General features: G+C 67.4%; 1 protein-coding gene across 1 annotated transcript in view; it reads left to right on the forward strand.

Annotated features, from left to right (window-relative positions):
• Positions 1–15,952, forward strand: part of LOC140904154 (phosphoribosylformylglycinamidine synthase-like) — a 56,136-nt gene extending 40,184 nt beyond the window's left edge. The window contains exons 12-30 of the mRNA XM_073326466.1: positions 91–219; positions 599–672; positions 2,045–2,201; positions 2,333–2,394; positions 2,971–3,132; positions 4,629–4,748; positions 4,919–5,050; positions 6,425–6,655; positions 7,858–8,038; positions 8,544–8,627; positions 8,863–9,018; positions 9,657–9,776; positions 10,114–10,259; positions 11,029–11,239; positions 11,454–11,545; positions 11,635–11,749; positions 12,880–13,038; positions 13,137–13,289; positions 15,149–15,952. Coding sequence (XP_073182567.1) covers positions 91–219; positions 599–672; positions 2,045–2,201; positions 2,333–2,394; positions 2,971–3,132; positions 4,629–4,748; positions 4,919–5,050; positions 6,425–6,655; positions 7,858–8,038; positions 8,544–8,627; positions 8,863–9,018; positions 9,657–9,776; positions 10,114–10,259; positions 11,029–11,239; positions 11,454–11,545; positions 11,635–11,749; positions 12,880–13,038; positions 13,137–13,289; positions 15,149–15,471 — 2,807 coding nt within the window. The 3' untranslated portion in view covers positions 15,472–15,952. The remainder of the gene's footprint in view (positions 1–90; positions 220–598; positions 673–2,044; positions 2,202–2,332; positions 2,395–2,970; positions 3,133–4,628; positions 4,749–4,918; positions 5,051–6,424; positions 6,656–7,857; positions 8,039–8,543; positions 8,628–8,862; positions 9,019–9,656; positions 9,777–10,113; positions 10,260–11,028; positions 11,240–11,453; positions 11,546–11,634; positions 11,750–12,879; positions 13,039–13,136; positions 13,290–15,148) is intronic.
• The last annotated feature ends 569 nt before the right edge of the window (positions 15,953–16,521 follow it).

Below are 16,521 nucleotides of genomic sequence, written 5' to 3' on the forward strand. Positions count from 1 at the left end.
GAGAAATGCCAAGCAGTAAAGGGCTGTGGTGCCCAGTGGGGAGAGGCTGGGGGGGGTGTCTCTGCTCTAACCCCCGCCAATCTCGGGCAGGGTTCGCCCGTTCCTTCGGCCAGCGGCTCCCCAACGGGCAGCGGCGCGAATGGATCAAGCCCATCATGTTCAGCGGGGGGATCGGCGCCATGGAGGACATTCACGTGCACAAGGAGCCCCCCGAGCCTGGTGAGTATGCCCCCACTCCGTGCCACTCCCTAGCAAACCCCCTCTGCCCCTTCCCCCCCACATCGTGCAGTTCCCCCACAGCCTAAGAACCTCCCTGCCCTGCCTCCCCCAGATCTAGGGTGACCAGATGTCCCGATTTTGTAGGGACCGTCCTGATTTTGGGGGGCTTTTTCTTATATAGGCTCCTATTACCCCTCACCCCCGTCCCAATTTTTCACACTTGCTGTCTGGTCACCCTACTCAGACCCCATGTTGACTGGGAGCAGCCATCTGGCCCCAGGGCTTCCCCCTCTTTGCGAAGGGGGGTGAGGGAGAGGCAGCGCCTTGCCATGGGGCTGGGGTGGGTTTTGTGGGGTCTTACTGTTCGCTCTCCCTCCAGGGATGCTGGTGGTCAAAGTGGGGGGCCCTGTGTACCGGATCGGAGTTGGGGGGAGTTCAGCCTCCTCCATCCAGGTGAGTGAGGAGGTGACCTGGGGGGCAGGGACGGGGGGTTTCCCTATGGGCGCTGGGGGGATGGAGGGTCAGTAGAACCCCACCCCCACCCACTGCCCATACTGCTCGACTTACATCCCTGACATGACTCCCCCTATTTTACCCCCCAGGGACACCCGCCCACTGCCCCCATACAGCCCTGCCCCCTTGTCACCCCCCCACAAGCCACAGTGCAGCCTACTTGGCCCCCTCCCACAGTGGGGCCTGCCCCCCTCAGCTCTGGCCTTGTGTTACCCCCACCCTGCCACATACCCCCTCCAACAGTGGGGCCCATGCAGCCCTCACCCACCATGTCTGTAGTGGGGCCTCCCCGGCCTCCTATCCCTATGTGACCCCCAGGATGCCCCCAACTCGCTTCCCAACGAGGCCCACAGTCCTCTGTGCCCAGCGCTGCCTGGGCAGTGCCCCCACGTGCTCTCCCCAGCCTGAGAGCAGGGGCATTGGTGCTGTGTTCGATTGAGCCCTGTCCCCCCCAGAAGCAGGGGGACAATACCGGCGAGCTGGATTTGGGGGTGCTGCTGGGAGGATTAGGCTTGGGGGGTTGAGGCTTGTCCCAGAGTCCCTGGGCGATGCTCTGGAGCTGCTCCCCATGAAGCCAGGCAGGACTCTGGGGGAGTCGCCTTTCTGTGAGCAGCCTGTCTGCAGGACACACAGCTCCCCCGGCTCCACCTTCCTGGGTCTGACCTCGGAGCCTTCAGCCTCCTCTGCCCCTCCCTGCGCTTCCCCCCAGCGAGTCCGCTCAGGCGGGGTCCTGGGGGAGCCAGAGGGTCCTGCCCCCCAACTCCGCAGTCAGACGGGACTCTCAGCCAGCCAGGAAAACAGAGGTTTATTAGACGACAGGGACATGGTCTAACACAGAGCTTGTAGGTGCAGAGACCGGGACCCCTCAGCTGGGGCCATTTTGGGGGCCAGTGAGCCAGACAACCCCGTCTGCCCTTCACTCCATGTCTCCAGCCAGCCCCCAACTGAAACTCCCCCCAGCCCCTCCTCCTCTGGGCTTTGTCCCTGTCCCCGGCCAGGAGGTCACCGGATTCCTTTGTTCTCCAACCCTTTAGCTCTCACCTTGCAGGGGGGAAGGGCCCAGGCCATCAGTGGCCAGGAAACAGGGTGTCGGCCATTCTCTGTGTCCAGACTCCTGCACACACCTGCCCTCTAGGGCTCTGCAACCATCATACACCCTTACCCCACCCCCTAGAGACTTAAGAACTGCCTAGGGGAAACTGAGGCACCCCCACACTATTCAGAGGAAACATTAAGAACAGTCCCTCTTCGTCACAAGGCTGTATCAGAAGATTTGTGTCAGGTGACTCCCCCCCCCCCCATCTCCCGTCAGGTGCAGGGTGACAACGCCAGCGACCTGGATTTCGGGGCGGTGCAGCGGGGGGACCCCGAGATGGAGCAGAAGATGAACCGGGTGCTGCGGGGCTGTGTGGAGACAGGGAAGGCCAACCCCATCTGCAGCCTCCACGACCAGGGGGCTGGGGGCAACGGTGAGGGGGGGCAGAGCCGGGGGGGGGCAGTGGTTCCAGGGTGGTGGGGTGGGGGATCAGTGCCTGGGTGGGGCGTAGTGGGGGGGCCCAGTGCCCCAGCAGTGGGTGACTCTTCCTGTCTCGCCCTCCAGGGAACGTGCTGAAGGAGCTGAGTGACCCAGCCGGGGCTGTGATCTACGCCAGCCGTTTCCAGGTGTGTGGGGACCCCCTACCCCTCTGCCCCCCACGCCAACTGCTCCCAGGTGTGTGGGGACCCCCTCCCCTCCCAGCCTGCCCCGTCATACCAGCCACTCCCAGGTGTGTGGGCCTGTCCCAGCTTCAGGGTAGCTGGGCATGACCCCATGGCTCCCCCACTCCATAGTAGGGGTGAGGCTACAACCCCCCGCAATGTACCAGGAGTCTCCCCTCTCTGAGGCTGGGCCCAGCCGTAGCCCCCCCATCCCCAATATTCAGTTCAATATTCGACTCACCCCCATGGGGCTGGCTGCAACCCTGCCCCCAGCAGTGCTGTGGTGTGGGGCTGCCAAGCAGGGATGCTCCCGGCCCCCAGCTGGCGGCTCCAGGGTGTGTGGGACCCCTGATTTCCCCCCAGCCCCCGGCCTCACCATAGGGCTGCTCTCAGCCCCTGACCCCACCCCTGTCCATCACTCCTGAGTATGTGGGACCCCCCACATCCCTCCCCCTCTGGCCTCTTCTGGGTGTGTGGGACCCTGCGCCAGGCCCCCAACCTCCTCCCCTCCCCCCTCCCTGACACCCATGTACCTCCCAGCTGGGTGACCCCACGCTGAGCGTGCTGGAGATCTGGGGGGCCGAGTACCAGGAGTCCAACGCCCTCCTGCTGCGCCCCACTGATGCCGCGCTGCTGCAACGCCTGGGCCAGCGCGAACGCTGCCCCGTGAACGTCGTGGGCACCATCGCCGGGGACGGACGGGTACGGGCGCCGGTGTGGGGGAGCCGGGCCGGGGCTGTGGCTGGCGGGGCGACTGGGGGCACCGGGCCGAGGGACGGGCAGCCGGGAGCTGCATGTGATGATGGCTTGAGCCTAGGGACAGGCAGCTGCGGGGGGACTGGCGCGTGGGAGTGTCACGGAGTGTGGGGCAGTCAGGCCCCTGCACCCCCCACTTCCTGCCCTTCACCCTGCCTCTCAGCCAGCCAGGAACACAGAAGGTTTATTAGCCGACAGGATCACAGCCCAAGCCAGAGCTTGTCGGTACAGACCTGGGTTCTGGGCCTCCCACCACCTAACCTCACTCCCCTTCCTGCTGCCTCACCCAGCCACCCCTGCGGCCCCTCCGCCAGCCTCTGTCCAGTTCCCCGGGCAGAAGAGGTCACCTGGGCTCAGGTTACGAAGGGCAGCCGCCAGCCTTTACCTGCTGGCCGTCCGGTGTGGTCCCTCAGGGGAGTCCCCCACTTCTTTCCCGTCCCCATCTCGTGTTGGTGCAGCACCCCAGGGACACGGAGGCACGCCCCGGGTTAGCAGAAGACAGTAAGCTCGTAAAACTCCCATGCACCCTTCCCAGGGTAATACTCCCCACTCCATGGGGCCCGGGGCCAGGACTTGGGTCTGGGGGAGGGGCGGCGGCCTGGGGTGGGGAAGGGGGGGGCCAGGCCTGAGTCCAGGAGTGTGGGGGGAAGCAGGGCCTGGACTGGCACTGGTGGGAGGGGGTTGGGGCCAGGACTCTTAGCCCCGGGGACACGGGGTACTGGAGGTGGGGCAGCAGGGCACGGGTGGCTAGGCCTGATGGGGTTCGTGGGGGGGAGGTGCTCGGACTGCAGGGGTAGGGTGGTAGGGCTCATACGTGGGGAGTGGCTCACATGGGGAGACAGGGCAGCAGGGCTCAGTGGGTGGGGACTGATGGTGGGGCCCTGGGTCATTGGGGGATTTGTACATGCGGGGTTTGAGCCAGGGCCGTGGGGGTGAGGATGGGTCTCTAGGCGTGCGGGGCTGGGTCTCTGGAGCGGTGCCGGGGGTGGGGTTGGCTGGGACTGGGGAGGGGCACTGGGGGGCTCTGTGGAGAGGAAAGGGGGGTGTAGCACAAAGGCTGGGATGGGGACCCTGGTAGCAGAGATGGGGCCTGGAGGTGAGAAGAAGGGGGTGCCGACACCGGAGAGGGCGGGGTGGGCATGGGCTGGTTGGGTTAAGAGGGGGCTGGCAGTGGGGCGGGCTGCCTTCCCCAGGGTGTCCCCTCCGGTTGGAGAACCCTTGGCCAGGCAGCTGCCCCGGCCCCGCCCCAGCCTCTCATTCCAGCCCCTTGGGCAAAGCCCAAACGCCCAGCCCAGGGGCAGGAAGCAGGCATCTCTGCGGGGCTGGAGGGTGGGGTGCTAACCGCTGGGCCCCCTGGCCCTCCACACCCCAGCGCACCGGGGCATAGATTGGGGGGGCTGTGACTCGTCACTGACACCCCCCCATGGGTTACCCCCCCTCAGATTGTGCTGGTGGACGACCTGGAGGCCCCGGTGACGGACGTGGCGCCAGTGAAGCCCAGTGGGAAGAAGACGCCGGTCGACCTGCAGCTGGAGTGGGTGCTGGGCAAGATGCCACAAAAGGTACGGGGGGGGCCCTGGGGTCGCACCCACAGATCCCCCCAGACTGCCCCCCCACGGCACCCCATCTGGGAGAGGCCAGGGCTGGAGTAGCGGGGAGCTCCCCAGACAGATGGTGCTCCCCACAGCGTCCCCTGCTGGATTAACTCATGAATGTCCCATCTTTTCTCCAGGAATTTGTCTTGTCCCACAGCAGCCCAGCCCTCCACCGCCTGTGCCTGCCCCCTGGGCTGAGTGTGGGGGACGCCCTGGAGCGGGTCCTGCGGCTGCCGGCCGTGGCCAGCAAACGCTACCTGACCAACAAGGTACCGTGTGGCCCAAGTGAGCTCGTGACGATTCAGAGGGTAGTGCCCCCAACCCTGTGTAACGATGCTGGTTCTGGCGGGACCCAACCGAGAGGGCCAATTCAGGGCAAATGGCTTAGCTGGGCAGTTACAGCCCCAGGCTGGGGTTTCTGGGCACACCAAGGCAAAGACAACCAGCCAGCCAGAGAGGACTTTGGTTTTACCCCACCGGCTGACCACAAGTCACACAAGCAATTCCCTTAGACACTCCAGTTTCCCAGTATCCCCACCAGTGCCCCTCATTATGGGGACGAATGGTTATGAAAACCAATACCCCAGTAAAAGAACAAAGGTTCCCTCGATCCCAGAGGACCAAGCCCCAGACCCCGGTCAATCTACAAATCAGATCTTACCCACAAATCACGCTGTGGCCAATCCTTTAGAATCTAAAATCTAAAGGTTCATTCATAAAAGGAAAAAGATAGAGATGAGAGCCAGAATTGGTTACATGGACTCAATTCCATCCAGTCATGGCCAAGTTCTTGGTTCAGGCTTGTAGCAGGGATGGAATAAGCTGCAGGTTCAAATCCCGTCTCTGCAGAACATCCCCAGCCGGGAGGGGTCCTCCAGAGGTCGGAAGCAGGATTGAAGACCAGATGGGGGAGCTGCAGCAGCTCTTCATAGTCTCTTGCCGTGTGGTCTGTCTTTCTTTGTCCCAAAGACAAGCTGTCCAGCCCATGGCCTGGAAACACCTCAGGGGTCGGTCCATAGGCAGGTCCCTGCCTGCCTGGCTGAGTCCCCAGGTGTGTCTGCCTTCTCTCAATGGGTCACTCGTATAGCTGATGGTCCTTAATGGGCCGTCCAGCAGGCTAGGCCGAGCTGACCCCAAACTGTCTGGGGTGTCCCCCAGAAGCACAGCACAAGTTTGAACTACAGACAGTAAGAGCCAATATTCATAACTTCAACTACAAAAATGATCCCTACGTATAGACAGCATAATCCTGACCAGCCAGCCATCGCCTTCCTGTAGACACCTTACACGACAATCTCTGGACAATATTTGCTGTCCATATAGAACAGTGGTTGCAACAGTGATCTATACGGTTACAGATTATGTCAATAACATCACACCCTGTCTCTGCCCTCCCATGCCAGAGGGTGAGTGCCTCATGCCCCCTGGCACTGTATCTCTGCCCCCTGAGTGCCATATCCCCACACCTCCTGATCCTGTGTGTCTGCCCTCCCGGAGGGGAAAGTGTCCTGCACCCCCTGACCCCACGTCTCTGTCGTTGTCCTGTAGGGGGTAATGCCCCCTGACCCCTAGCCCCAGCTCTCTGCTCCCCCACCTCACCACAGAGGGGTACTGCCACCCTGAGCCGTGTGTCCCTGTGGCAGGTGGACCGGTCGGTGACGGGGCTGGTGGCCCAGCAGCAGTGCGTGGGTCCCCTGCACACCCCCTTGGCCGACGTTGCCGTGGTGGCTCTGTCCCCCTTTGAGACGGTGGGGGCAGCCACGGCCCTCGGGGAGCAGCCACTCAAGGGGCTGATCGACCCGGGCGCGGGGGCCCGGCTGGCCGTGGGGGAGGCGCTCACCAACCTGGTCTTTGCCCGCGTCACCGACCTGCGGGTGAGTCGCCCTGTGAGCCATGGGGGGTCTGCTTGGGGAGGGGAGTTTGGGGTGCTGGGGGGGGTCTGCTTGGGGAGGGGACAGGCTGGGGGGGGGCTGAGTGGGGAAGGGCTTGTCTGTGTCTGACATTTTCCCCCTATGGCTAATCCTCCTCCTCTTGACCCCCGCTCCCTCCGGATGTGAAGTGCAATGGGTATTGGAGGTGCAGGGGGCCCATGGGGCTGTGTGTGTGGGGGGGAGATTGGGGCTGTATGGGGGTCCCGTGTCTCACCCCGCTTTCTTCCCAGGATATGAAGTGCAACTGGACCTGGCTGGGGGCGGGGGGTATGGGGTTGTGGGCTCATGTGGCTGATTCTCTCCCCCCTTCCCCTCTGGGACGTGAAGTGCAGCAGGAACTGGGGGGGCTGTGGTGCAGTGGGGGGACTATGGGGCAGTGCAGGAGGCATGGGGCTGGCTGGGGCCCCGTGGCTGACCCCCCTCTCCCCCTAGGACGTGAAGTGCAGCGGGAACTGGACGTGGGGGCTGTGGGGCGGTGTGGGGGGGCTATGGGGCAGTGCAGGAGGCATGGGGCTGGCCGGGGCCCCGTGGCTGACCCCCCTCTCCCCCCAGGACGTGAAGTGCAGCGGGAACTGGACGTGGGGGCTGTGGGGCGGTGTGGGGGGGCTATGGGGCAGTGCAGGAGGCATGGGGCTGGCCGGGGCCCCGTGGCTGACCCCCCTCTCCCCCCAGGACGTGAAGTGCAGCGGGAACTGGACGTGGGGGCTGTGGGGCGGTGTGGGGGGGCTATGGGGCAGTGCAGGAGGCATGGGGCTGGCCGGGGCCCCGTGGCTGACCCCCCTCTCCCCCCAGGACGTGAAGTGCAGCGGGGAATGGACGTGGGGGCTGTGGGGCGGTGTGGGGGGGCTATGGGGCAGTGCAGGAGGCATGGGGCTGGCCGGGGCCCCGTGGCTGACCCCCCCTCTCCCCCCAGGACGTGAAGTGCAGCGGGAACTGGACGTGGGGGCTGTGGGGCGGTGTGGGGGGGCTATGGGGCAGTGCAGGAGGCATGGGGCTGGCCGGGGCCCCGTGGCTGACCCCCCTCTCCCCCCAGGACGTGAAGTGCAGCGGGAACTGGACGTGGGGGCGGTGTGGGGGGGCTATGGGGCAGTGCAGGAGGCATGGGGCTGGCCGGGGCCCCGTGGCTGACCCCCCTCTCCCCCCAGGACGTGAAGTGCAGCGGGAACTGGATGTGGGCGGCCAAGCAGGGGGGCGAGGGCGCGGCGCTGGTGGACGCCTGTGGGGCCATGTGCGCCGTCATGGCCCAGCTGGGGGTGGCCGTGGACGGGGGCAAGGACTCGCTCAGCATGGCGGCCCGCGTGGGCACGGACATCGTCATGGCGCCCGGTGAGTGTGGGGGGTGGGCTCTGCCCCTTCACCCTGCCCCAGCAGCCCCCCATCCCAGATTCTGTGGGCCCCCTCGCTCCGCTGTCTCCAGCCCCCATGAGTCCCCGGGTCCCCCTCTGACAGGCCTCCACCCTCCCTCGTCCCATGCCAGCTACGTAACCTCTCCACGCTCAGCAGGCCGGGCATCTGTCCATAGGGAAACTGAGGCACACCACCAGATGGCTCATCTCCCACAAACCTCCTCTGTTAGAGGGGTGTGCGCACCAGGGCCGCCCCATGTCCATCCCCAAAGCTACTGCCCCATGCCCCCTCTGCCCCCACTGCAGCCAGTCCTCACTCCCCTGTCCACCCCGTAAAGGGTCCCCAATTCATCCCCTGCAGGTGCCCTGGCTTTCTGGCCCCCGGGAGTCCGCTATCCTGGCCCCCCAGACTGGCTCTTTTCCCCGCTTCCCCACCCCCCTAGGCTAGCTGGACTCCCCACTGACCCCATCCCATCTCCCCACAGGGACCTTGGTCGTCTCCGCCTACGCCGTGTGTCCGGACATCACGGCCACCGTCACACCTGACCTCAAGTGCCCCGATGGCAAAGGTGAGGGGCGGGGGCTGGTTGGCTCAGGGGAGTGGGGAATGGGGCACAGGCTCTTTCCCTTTTAGGGGGCACCAGCTCCCATGTGGCCCCAGGGCACGGACTGGCTGGCTCAGAGGGGTGGGGCATGGGGCCTTTCCCCTCTCGGGGGCGCTGGCTCTGATGTGCCACAGGCCAGGGACTGGCTGGCTCGGGGACCCTGGTGTCTGGCTCTGACCCCATCTCTCTTGCCCTGCAGGGGCCCTACTGTACGTGGAGCTGTGCCCCGAGCGGCACCGGCTGGGGGGCAGTGCCCTGGCGCAGTGCTACGCCCAGCTGGGGGATCGCTGCCCAGACCTGGAGAACCCGGACAGCCTGGCAGCCTGCTTCCGCGTCACCCAGCAATTGCTGCAAGGTGTGTCCGTCCGTCTGTCCGTCCCTGCTGGGGGGGGTGAGCCCTGCTCTGGGGGAGGTGTGAGGGGGGCTGGCCAGGTGGCCTCCCCAGGCCTGGAGGGTGCCCCTGGGGCTGGGGGAGGAGCTGGATGTGGGCACCCCCAGGAGTGGAGTGAAGCTGGCCTGGGTGCCCCTGGGGCTGGGGCGGAGCTGATGTGGGCACCCCCAGGGTCTGAGGGGCGGGGCTGGGGGGTGGAGTGAAGCTGGCCTGGGTGCCCCTGGGGCTGGGGGGGAGCTGGATGTGGGCACCCCCAGGAGTGGAGTGAAGCTGGCCTGGGTGCCCCTCGGGGCTGGGGGGAGCTGATGTGGGCACCCCCAGGGTCTGAGGGGCGGGGCTGGGGGGTGGAGTGAAGCTGGCCTGGGTGCCCCTGGGGCTGGGGGGGAGCTGATGTGGGCACCCCCAGGGTCTGAGGGGCGGGGCTGGGGGGTGGAGTGAAGCTGGCCTGGGTGCCCCTGGGGCTGGGGGGGAGCTGAGGTGGGCACCCCCAGGGTCTGAGGGGCGGGGCTGGGGGGTGGAGGGAAGCTGGCCTGGGTGCCCCTGGGGCTGGGGGGAGCTGGGGTGCTGGGGGGGAGCTGTCCCACCCAGTGCTGTCCCCCCAGAGTCGGTGGTGAGCGCAGGGCATGACGTGAGTGACGGGGGGCTGGTGACCTGCCTGCTGGAGATGGCCTTCGCCGGGAACTGTGGGCTGCAGGCCGAGCTGCTGGCACCGGGGGCCAGTGGTGAGTGGGGGGCCCTGCCCCGAACCCCACAACCTGGGGTAAATGGGGGACTTCGCCCCGAACCCCTGTCCCGAGCCCCAGAGCCCAGCGGTGAATGGAAAACCCCACCACAAACCCCCTCCCCAAATCCCCGCCCTGAACCCCACAGCCCGGCGGGGAACGGGGGATCCTGTCCCATAACCCCTCCCCAACCCTCTGTCCTGAGCCCTCCCGTAGCCCAGTGGGGAGAGCCTGGACCCCTCCCCCACAAGGCCAACCTCACCGACCACCTCACACGAGCCCCCCCGCCCCCCCCGATCCCCCATTTCCCCCCCAAGCTGACTCCCCTCCCCCCCAGCCCTGGAGGTGCTGTTTGCCGAGGAGCTGGGCCTGGTGCTGGAGGTGCCCAGCGCTGTGGCAGGAGACGTCTGCAGACGGTACGAGGAGGCTGGAGTGCGATGCCTGCCCATCGGGCACACGGGACCCCTGGGCCCCCAGTCCATGGTGAGTGGGGCTGCGGGTCGGGAGTGCGGGGCACCGGAGAGCTGGGGGGAGCAGAGGGCAGGTAGCAGGGGGCTGCAGGTCAGGACTGGGGGGCACTGCAGAGCTGGGGGGAGCCCAGGGCTGGGCTAGCAGGGGCTGCGGGTCGGGAGTGAGGGGCACCCGGCAGAGATGGGGGGAGCCCAGGGCTGGGCTAGCAGGGCTGCGGGTCAGGAGTGAGGGGCACCCGGCAGAGCTGGGGAGCCCAGGGCTGCGCTAGCAGGGGCTGCGGGTCGGGAGTGAGGGGCACCCGGCAGAGCTGGGGGGCAGGGCTGGGCTAGCAGGGCTGTGGGTCGGGAGTGAGGGGCACCCGGCGGAGCTGGGGGGCCCCAGGCCTGGGCTAGCAGGGGCTGCGGGTCGGGAGTGAGGGGCACCCGGCAGAGCTGGGGGGGAGCCCAGGGATGGGCTAGCAGGGGCTGCGGGTCGGGAGTGAGGGGCACCCGGCAGAGCTGGGGGGGCCCAGGGCTGGGCTAGCAGGGCTGTGGGTCGGGAGTGGGGGGCACCCGGCAGAGCTGGGGGGGCCCAGGGCTGGGCTAGCAGGGGCTGTGGGTCGGGAGTGAGGGGCACCCGGCAGAGCTGGGGGGAGCCCAGGGCTGGGCTAGCTGGGGCTGCGGGTCGGGAGTGAGGGGCACCCAGCAGAGCTGGGGGGCAGGGCTGGGCGAGCAGGGCTGTGGGTCTGGAGCGAGGGCCCCAGTGCTGCAGCCCCCCGGCCCACCCCCTGCGTGCCCCCTAGGTGCGGCTGCGGGTGAACGGGCGAGAGGAGCTGGTGCGGCCCGTGGGTGAGCTGCGCGCCCTCTGGGAGGCCACGAGTGTCCAGCTGGAGCGGCTGCAAGCGTCACCCCACTGCGTGGGGCAGGAGGAGAGGGGGCTGGCACAGCGCCAGGGCCCCAGCTTCACCCTGACCTTCGACCCCAAGATTGAGCCCCCACTGCTGTGCCAGATGGGTGAGGGCCGGGGCCCCGGGGGGGGGGCTCACTGGGGGGAGGAGGGGTGTGGGGGGGTGTCCCCAGATGGCTGTGGAGAAAGGAGCTCTCTGGAAGGGAGGGAGGGGTGTGTGGGGGGTGTCCCCAGGTCCCCGTGGCGGGAGGGGGGTCTCTGCCAGTGGGGGTGCACTGAGCCCAGCCGGCCCTGGTCTCTCACCCCCCCCTTTGCCCCCAGCCCAGCCGGGCCCGCGCGTGGCCGTCCTGCGCGAGGAGGGCAGCAACGGGGACCGCGAGATGGTGGCAGCCTTCATCATGGCGGGGTTCCAGGTGAGACCTCCCCACCCCCACTCCGAACCCTGGCGTCCTGCCCCCCCCGCCGACTCTAACCCCTCGGCCCCACCCCCCTCTCTCCCCAGGCCTGGGACGTGACCATGGAGGACCTGTACACAGGGCAGGTGACTCTGGAGTCGTTCCGGGGCCTGGTCTTTGTGGGGGGCTTCAGCTACGCGGACGTCCTCGGGTCTGCCAAAGGTGAGACCCCTGCCCGGGAGCCAGCCAGCGCCCCCCTCGCCTCCCGACCCGGCCAGCGCCCCCCTCGCCTCCCGGCCCGGCCAGCGCCCCCCTCGCCTCCCGGCCCGGCCAGCGCCCCCCTCGCCTCCCGACCCGGCCAGCGCCCCCCTCGCCTCCCGACCCGGCCAGCGCCCCCCTCGCCTCGCCTCCCGGCCCGGCCAGCGCCCCCCTCGCCTCGCCTCCCGGCCCGGCCAGCGCCCCCCTCGCCTCGCCTCCCGGCCCGGCCAGCGCCCCCCTCGCCTCGCCTCCCGACCCGGCCAGCGCCCCCCTCGCCTCGCCTCCCGACCCGGCCAGCGCCCCCCTCGCCTCGCCTCCCGACCCGGCCAGCGCCCCCCTCGCTTCCCGACCCGGCCAGCGCCCCCCTCGCCTCGCTTCCCGACCCGGCCAGCGCCCCCCTCGCCTCGCCTCCCGACCCGGCCAGCGCCCCCCTCGCCTCGCCTCCCGACCCGGCCAGCGCCCCCCTCGCCTCGCCTCCCGACCCGGCCAGCGCCCCCCTCGCCTCGCCTCCCGACCCGGCCAGCGCCCCCCTCGCCTCGCCTCCCGACCCGGCCAGCGCCCCCCTCGCCTCGCCTCCCGACCCGGCCAGCGCCCCCCTCGCCTCCCGACCCGGCCAGCGCCCCCCTCGCCTCCCGACCCGGCCAGCGCCCCCCTCGCCTCCCGACCCGGCCAGCTCCCCCCTCGCCTCCCGACCCGGCCAGCGCCCCCCTCCCCTCCCGACCCGGCCAGCGTGTCCACTCCCCCTCCCCTCCCGACCCGGCCAGCGTGTCCACTCCCCCTCGCCTCCCGACCCGGCCAGCGTGTCCACTCCCCCTCGCCCCCCGCCCAGCCAGCGTGTCCACTCCCCCTCGCCCCCCGCCCAGCCAGCGAGTCCACTCCCGTCACCCCCCGCCGAGCCAGCGAGTCCCCACCCTGGGGCTAGCTGGAAGCTGGCACCCCCTAGAAGGGACAGGCTCCGAGCCCCGTTCCCCACCCCTCTGAGCCAGCCAGTCCCCGTCGGGGGCCAGGTTGGAGCCAGTGGCCCCTAGAAGGGAAAGGCCCCGCGCCCCATGCCCCCCAGGTGATTGACCCCCAGTGTGCCTTTTTGTCCCCAGGCTGGGCAGCTTCGGTGACCTTCAACCCCCGGGCGCGAGCCCAGTTTGCGGCCTTTCACCGGCGCAGGGACACGTTCAGCCTGGGTGTCTGCAACGGCTGCCAGCTGATGGCGCTGCTGGGCTGGGTGGGGGGCGAGAGCCCCACGAGCGACCCCCCGGGTGAGTGGGGCTGGGGCCTGTGGGTGGGCTGGAGGGTTTGGGGAGGTGTCTGGGTGGGGGAGTCTAGGGCAGGGCTCACTCAGCCTGTCTGTCCGCAGGTGGGGCCGTCCGTCCCGGGGTGCTGCTGGCCCCCAACGATTCGGGCCGGTTCGAGTCGCGTTTCGTGGCGCTGGCCGTCGAGCAGAGCCCAGCGGTGATGCTGCGGGGCATGGCTGGCTCCACCCTGGGAATCTGGGTGGCTCACGGAGAAGGTAACAGCTCTGGGGGGCTGCTCGCTCCGTCCCATATACACAGCTCCGCGCCCCACCCCAGCGCTGGGTGAGGGGTCCCTGTATAACCAGCCTCTGCGTCCTACCCCAGAGGAGTGGCTGGGGGGTCCTTCCCTAATATGGTGGGAGGGGTCCTTGCCCTGGGCTCCCCCCCCGTCGGGTGCGTCTCTCCGTCGAGCCATGGTCCTGTGTGTGTGGCTCTCGAGGTGTCCGTGCGCCTGAGACGGGAAGGCTTTTCCCCAGCAGGCTCCGCTGAGCCGTACCTGCCCCCTTCTCCCCCTCAAGCTGCTCCCCAAGAGCGTGGAGCACGGTGCGGCCCGGCCCGACCGTCTCTCCGGTTCCTTTGCAGCACCCGTGGTCGGAGACGGGTCCTCCAGCCGACGTGGTGGGGGTGGGGGAGGGGGAGGGTAAATTGTTCCTGCTTAACCGTCAGTGGTAGAGAAGCTCCTTTCCGAGCATTGGGGTCCCCTTCAGCAAACGGGGGGCACCTCGAGAGAGGTGCCTCTGGATTGGACTCTGGTGCGACCATTGCTGGGATCCTGGCATCCAGTTCTGGTGCCCTCAGCTCAAGAAGGCCTGAGTCGATTGCAGAGGGGTCAGCGAGGAGCCAGCGGGGTTGCAGGCCTCCAGGCAGCATCGAGCGCTGAAGTTAAAGCATCGTCCATCCTGGTTAGCCCAGAGCCCAGCCAGGCTGTGGTGAACCCCTGGGCTCAAGCTCCGTCTGTCTCTCTGTCTGGCTCCAGCTGAGAGCCCCGACGCCTTCCAGCCCCCGACTCTTATTTCCCCACCCCCAGCCTGTCCCGTCCTTTGTTCTCCGGCTGGGGAAATGCTGTGTAGCCTCCCCGAGGAGAGGTGGAGGGGTGCATCTCCCTCTGGGTTGTTGGTAGCTTGGTGTCGCTGTCCGGGCCATTGTATTTGCCGTCATCTTCTGAGATGCTCCATTGATACAGGGGCTGAGGCTCCTACAGCTCGGTGACACCCCCACCTATGTTCCTCAGCCGGCCCCAAGAGCAAACAGCCCTTTCCCACCCCACTGGGTCACCAAGCAGCAAACAGGGGAAACTGAGGCACACAGTGGCTTCCAAAAGATTGCCAAATATTCCAGCTTTGGCACACCTACCTTCTAGCCAAGCCACGTGCCACCAGAGAGCTCCACTCTCTGGATGTCTGACGAGCCTTAGTGTCCCCTCTGCAGAGAACGAGACGTAGGAGAGGGGAAGCGAGCTCCTCGTAGAGACTTGCAGTGAATCTCAGGCTGCGTCCTGCCTGCTCGACCCGTCCCTGGACGGTCATGGCAGGTCGGCTCCGGGGTGTGTCTCTTTTGGAGTCTGGTTCCCTGGCTCGTACAGTAGCTGGAGCTCTTGGAGAGGGCGATTCCTGAGTGTGTCCCCCCCGCTCTCCTTCCCCGCCCCCGCGGGTCCTTCCCCCAGAGGGTGTTTGCCAAGCAGAAGGAACTGGAGAGCTCTGTGCTCAGGGCCTCGGTCCGGTGCAGGAGGAGAAGGGCGCAGGCGCTGGCCACAGCTAAGGAAAATCCCCCCGTCTCAGCACGTGAAGGGCCTGCCCAGCTCAAGTGGAGCACGTCGGGGTCCGCACAACCGGGAGAACCCCCGTTGCTGTACAGGGCAAGCAACTGGGCTCCCCACTCCCTGCCCTGCTGGCCATCATGACAGTGAGAGAATGTGCGGGGGGGCTTTATCTGTCTCCCTCCCACGCCCTCCCCAGCTCGCATGCGGTTTCACACTCCCGAGGCAACATCGGGGTATGGAGGCGGTGGGCCTGTTGTGGGGGGTGTCCCGCTGGGGCTCTCTGCCCATCTCCCCCCTTCTTTTCTCCTGCCCCAGGTCGGATGCGGTTCCGCTCACCCGAGGTGCTGGCTGCAGTGACATCGGGGGGCTTGGCCCCGCTGCGCTACGTGGATGACCAGGGCCAGCCCACCCAGGAGTACCCCCTGAACCCCAACGGCTCCCCGCTGGGCATCGCCGGGCTCTGCTCGCCCGACGGGCGCCATCTGGCCATGATGCCCCACCCTGAGCGCTGCGTCCTGCCCTGGCAGTGGGCCTGGATGCCGCCCGACTGGCGCCGCACCATGGAGGTCTCGCCCTGGCTGCGCATGTTCCAGAACGCCTGCGAGTGGTGCCTGGAGCACCCCGAGGGGGAGTCCTGACTGCGGAGCCCCTCGCCAGCCGGTCTCGTATCCCAAGGTTTGTCCCCGGGCCGGACCGGCACAAAACCCGCCCTGGTTTTCTCCGTGTCGACTGGGGAGGCGGGGCTATTTCAGGAGCACATGGCCCCGCCCCCTCCGCCGTGACCTCCTAGGCACCGTGCATATGAGGTCCTGCTGGTGGGGGCTGGACGGTGCGCTCTTAAAAATGCCCCCTCCTGCAGTGTGACCGTCTGTGCACGGGCATGTGGGGTGAGGTCATGGTGGAGGGGGCGGGGTTTGTGTGAGAGAGGTTGAATGGGGGCGGGGTCACATGAGAGGAGGCGGGTCCACACTGTTCCCAGAAGGTCCTTAGCCCTGATCCCTACAGGGCCAGCCACCCCCAGCCTGGAGACCTGTCAGCAGTTCCCCTCCTGGCCACTGGGACAGACTTGAGGAGGAACAAAAGCCGGGGTGTGAGGGGTTCAGTGGGGAATAAAGTCGGGGGGGGGGGTTGTGGGAGAGGCCGTTTTGGAGAGAACCTGGGGAGGGGTTCGTTGGGGGAATTGAGCTGGGCGGCTGGGGGCGAGGACAGGCCCAAGAGGAAGTTGGTGGGGTTTAGTGGTGGGCCTGGTGAGTGGGGAGCGGCTGTCTGAGCAGCCCCTGCTTGCTGGTTAATGGGTCTGGGGGGCTGGAGCCCAGAGGAGAGGGTGGACCTGTGCCCCCACACCAGATCCAGGGAACGGGGTGTGGGAACCCCCACAAAGAGGCCACAGATATCTGAAAGGCCTGGGGGAGACTGGGGGTGAGGAAGAGAGTGACTCAGAGGGGACGGCTGATGGGGCAGAGTTGGGGAGGCCGCTGTAGATCAGGGGTTCTCAAACTGGGGGTCGGGACCCCTCAGGGTGTCGCGAGGTCATTACATGGGGGGTTGTGAGCTGTCAGTCTCCCCACCAAGCCCTGCTTTGCGTCCAGCATTGATATTGGTGTTAAATGTATTAAAAAGTGTTTAATTTATTGAGGGGGTTGCACTCCGAGGGTTGGTTCGAGCCCCACTGCTATAGATGACGGTTC

Source organism: Lepidochelys kempii, chromosome 28 (genome assembly GCF_965140265.1).
Source record: "Lepidochelys kempii isolate rLepKem1 chromosome 28, rLepKem1.hap2, whole genome shotgun sequence".
Classification (NCBI taxonomy): Eukaryota; Metazoa; Chordata; order Testudines; family Cheloniidae; genus Lepidochelys; species Lepidochelys kempii.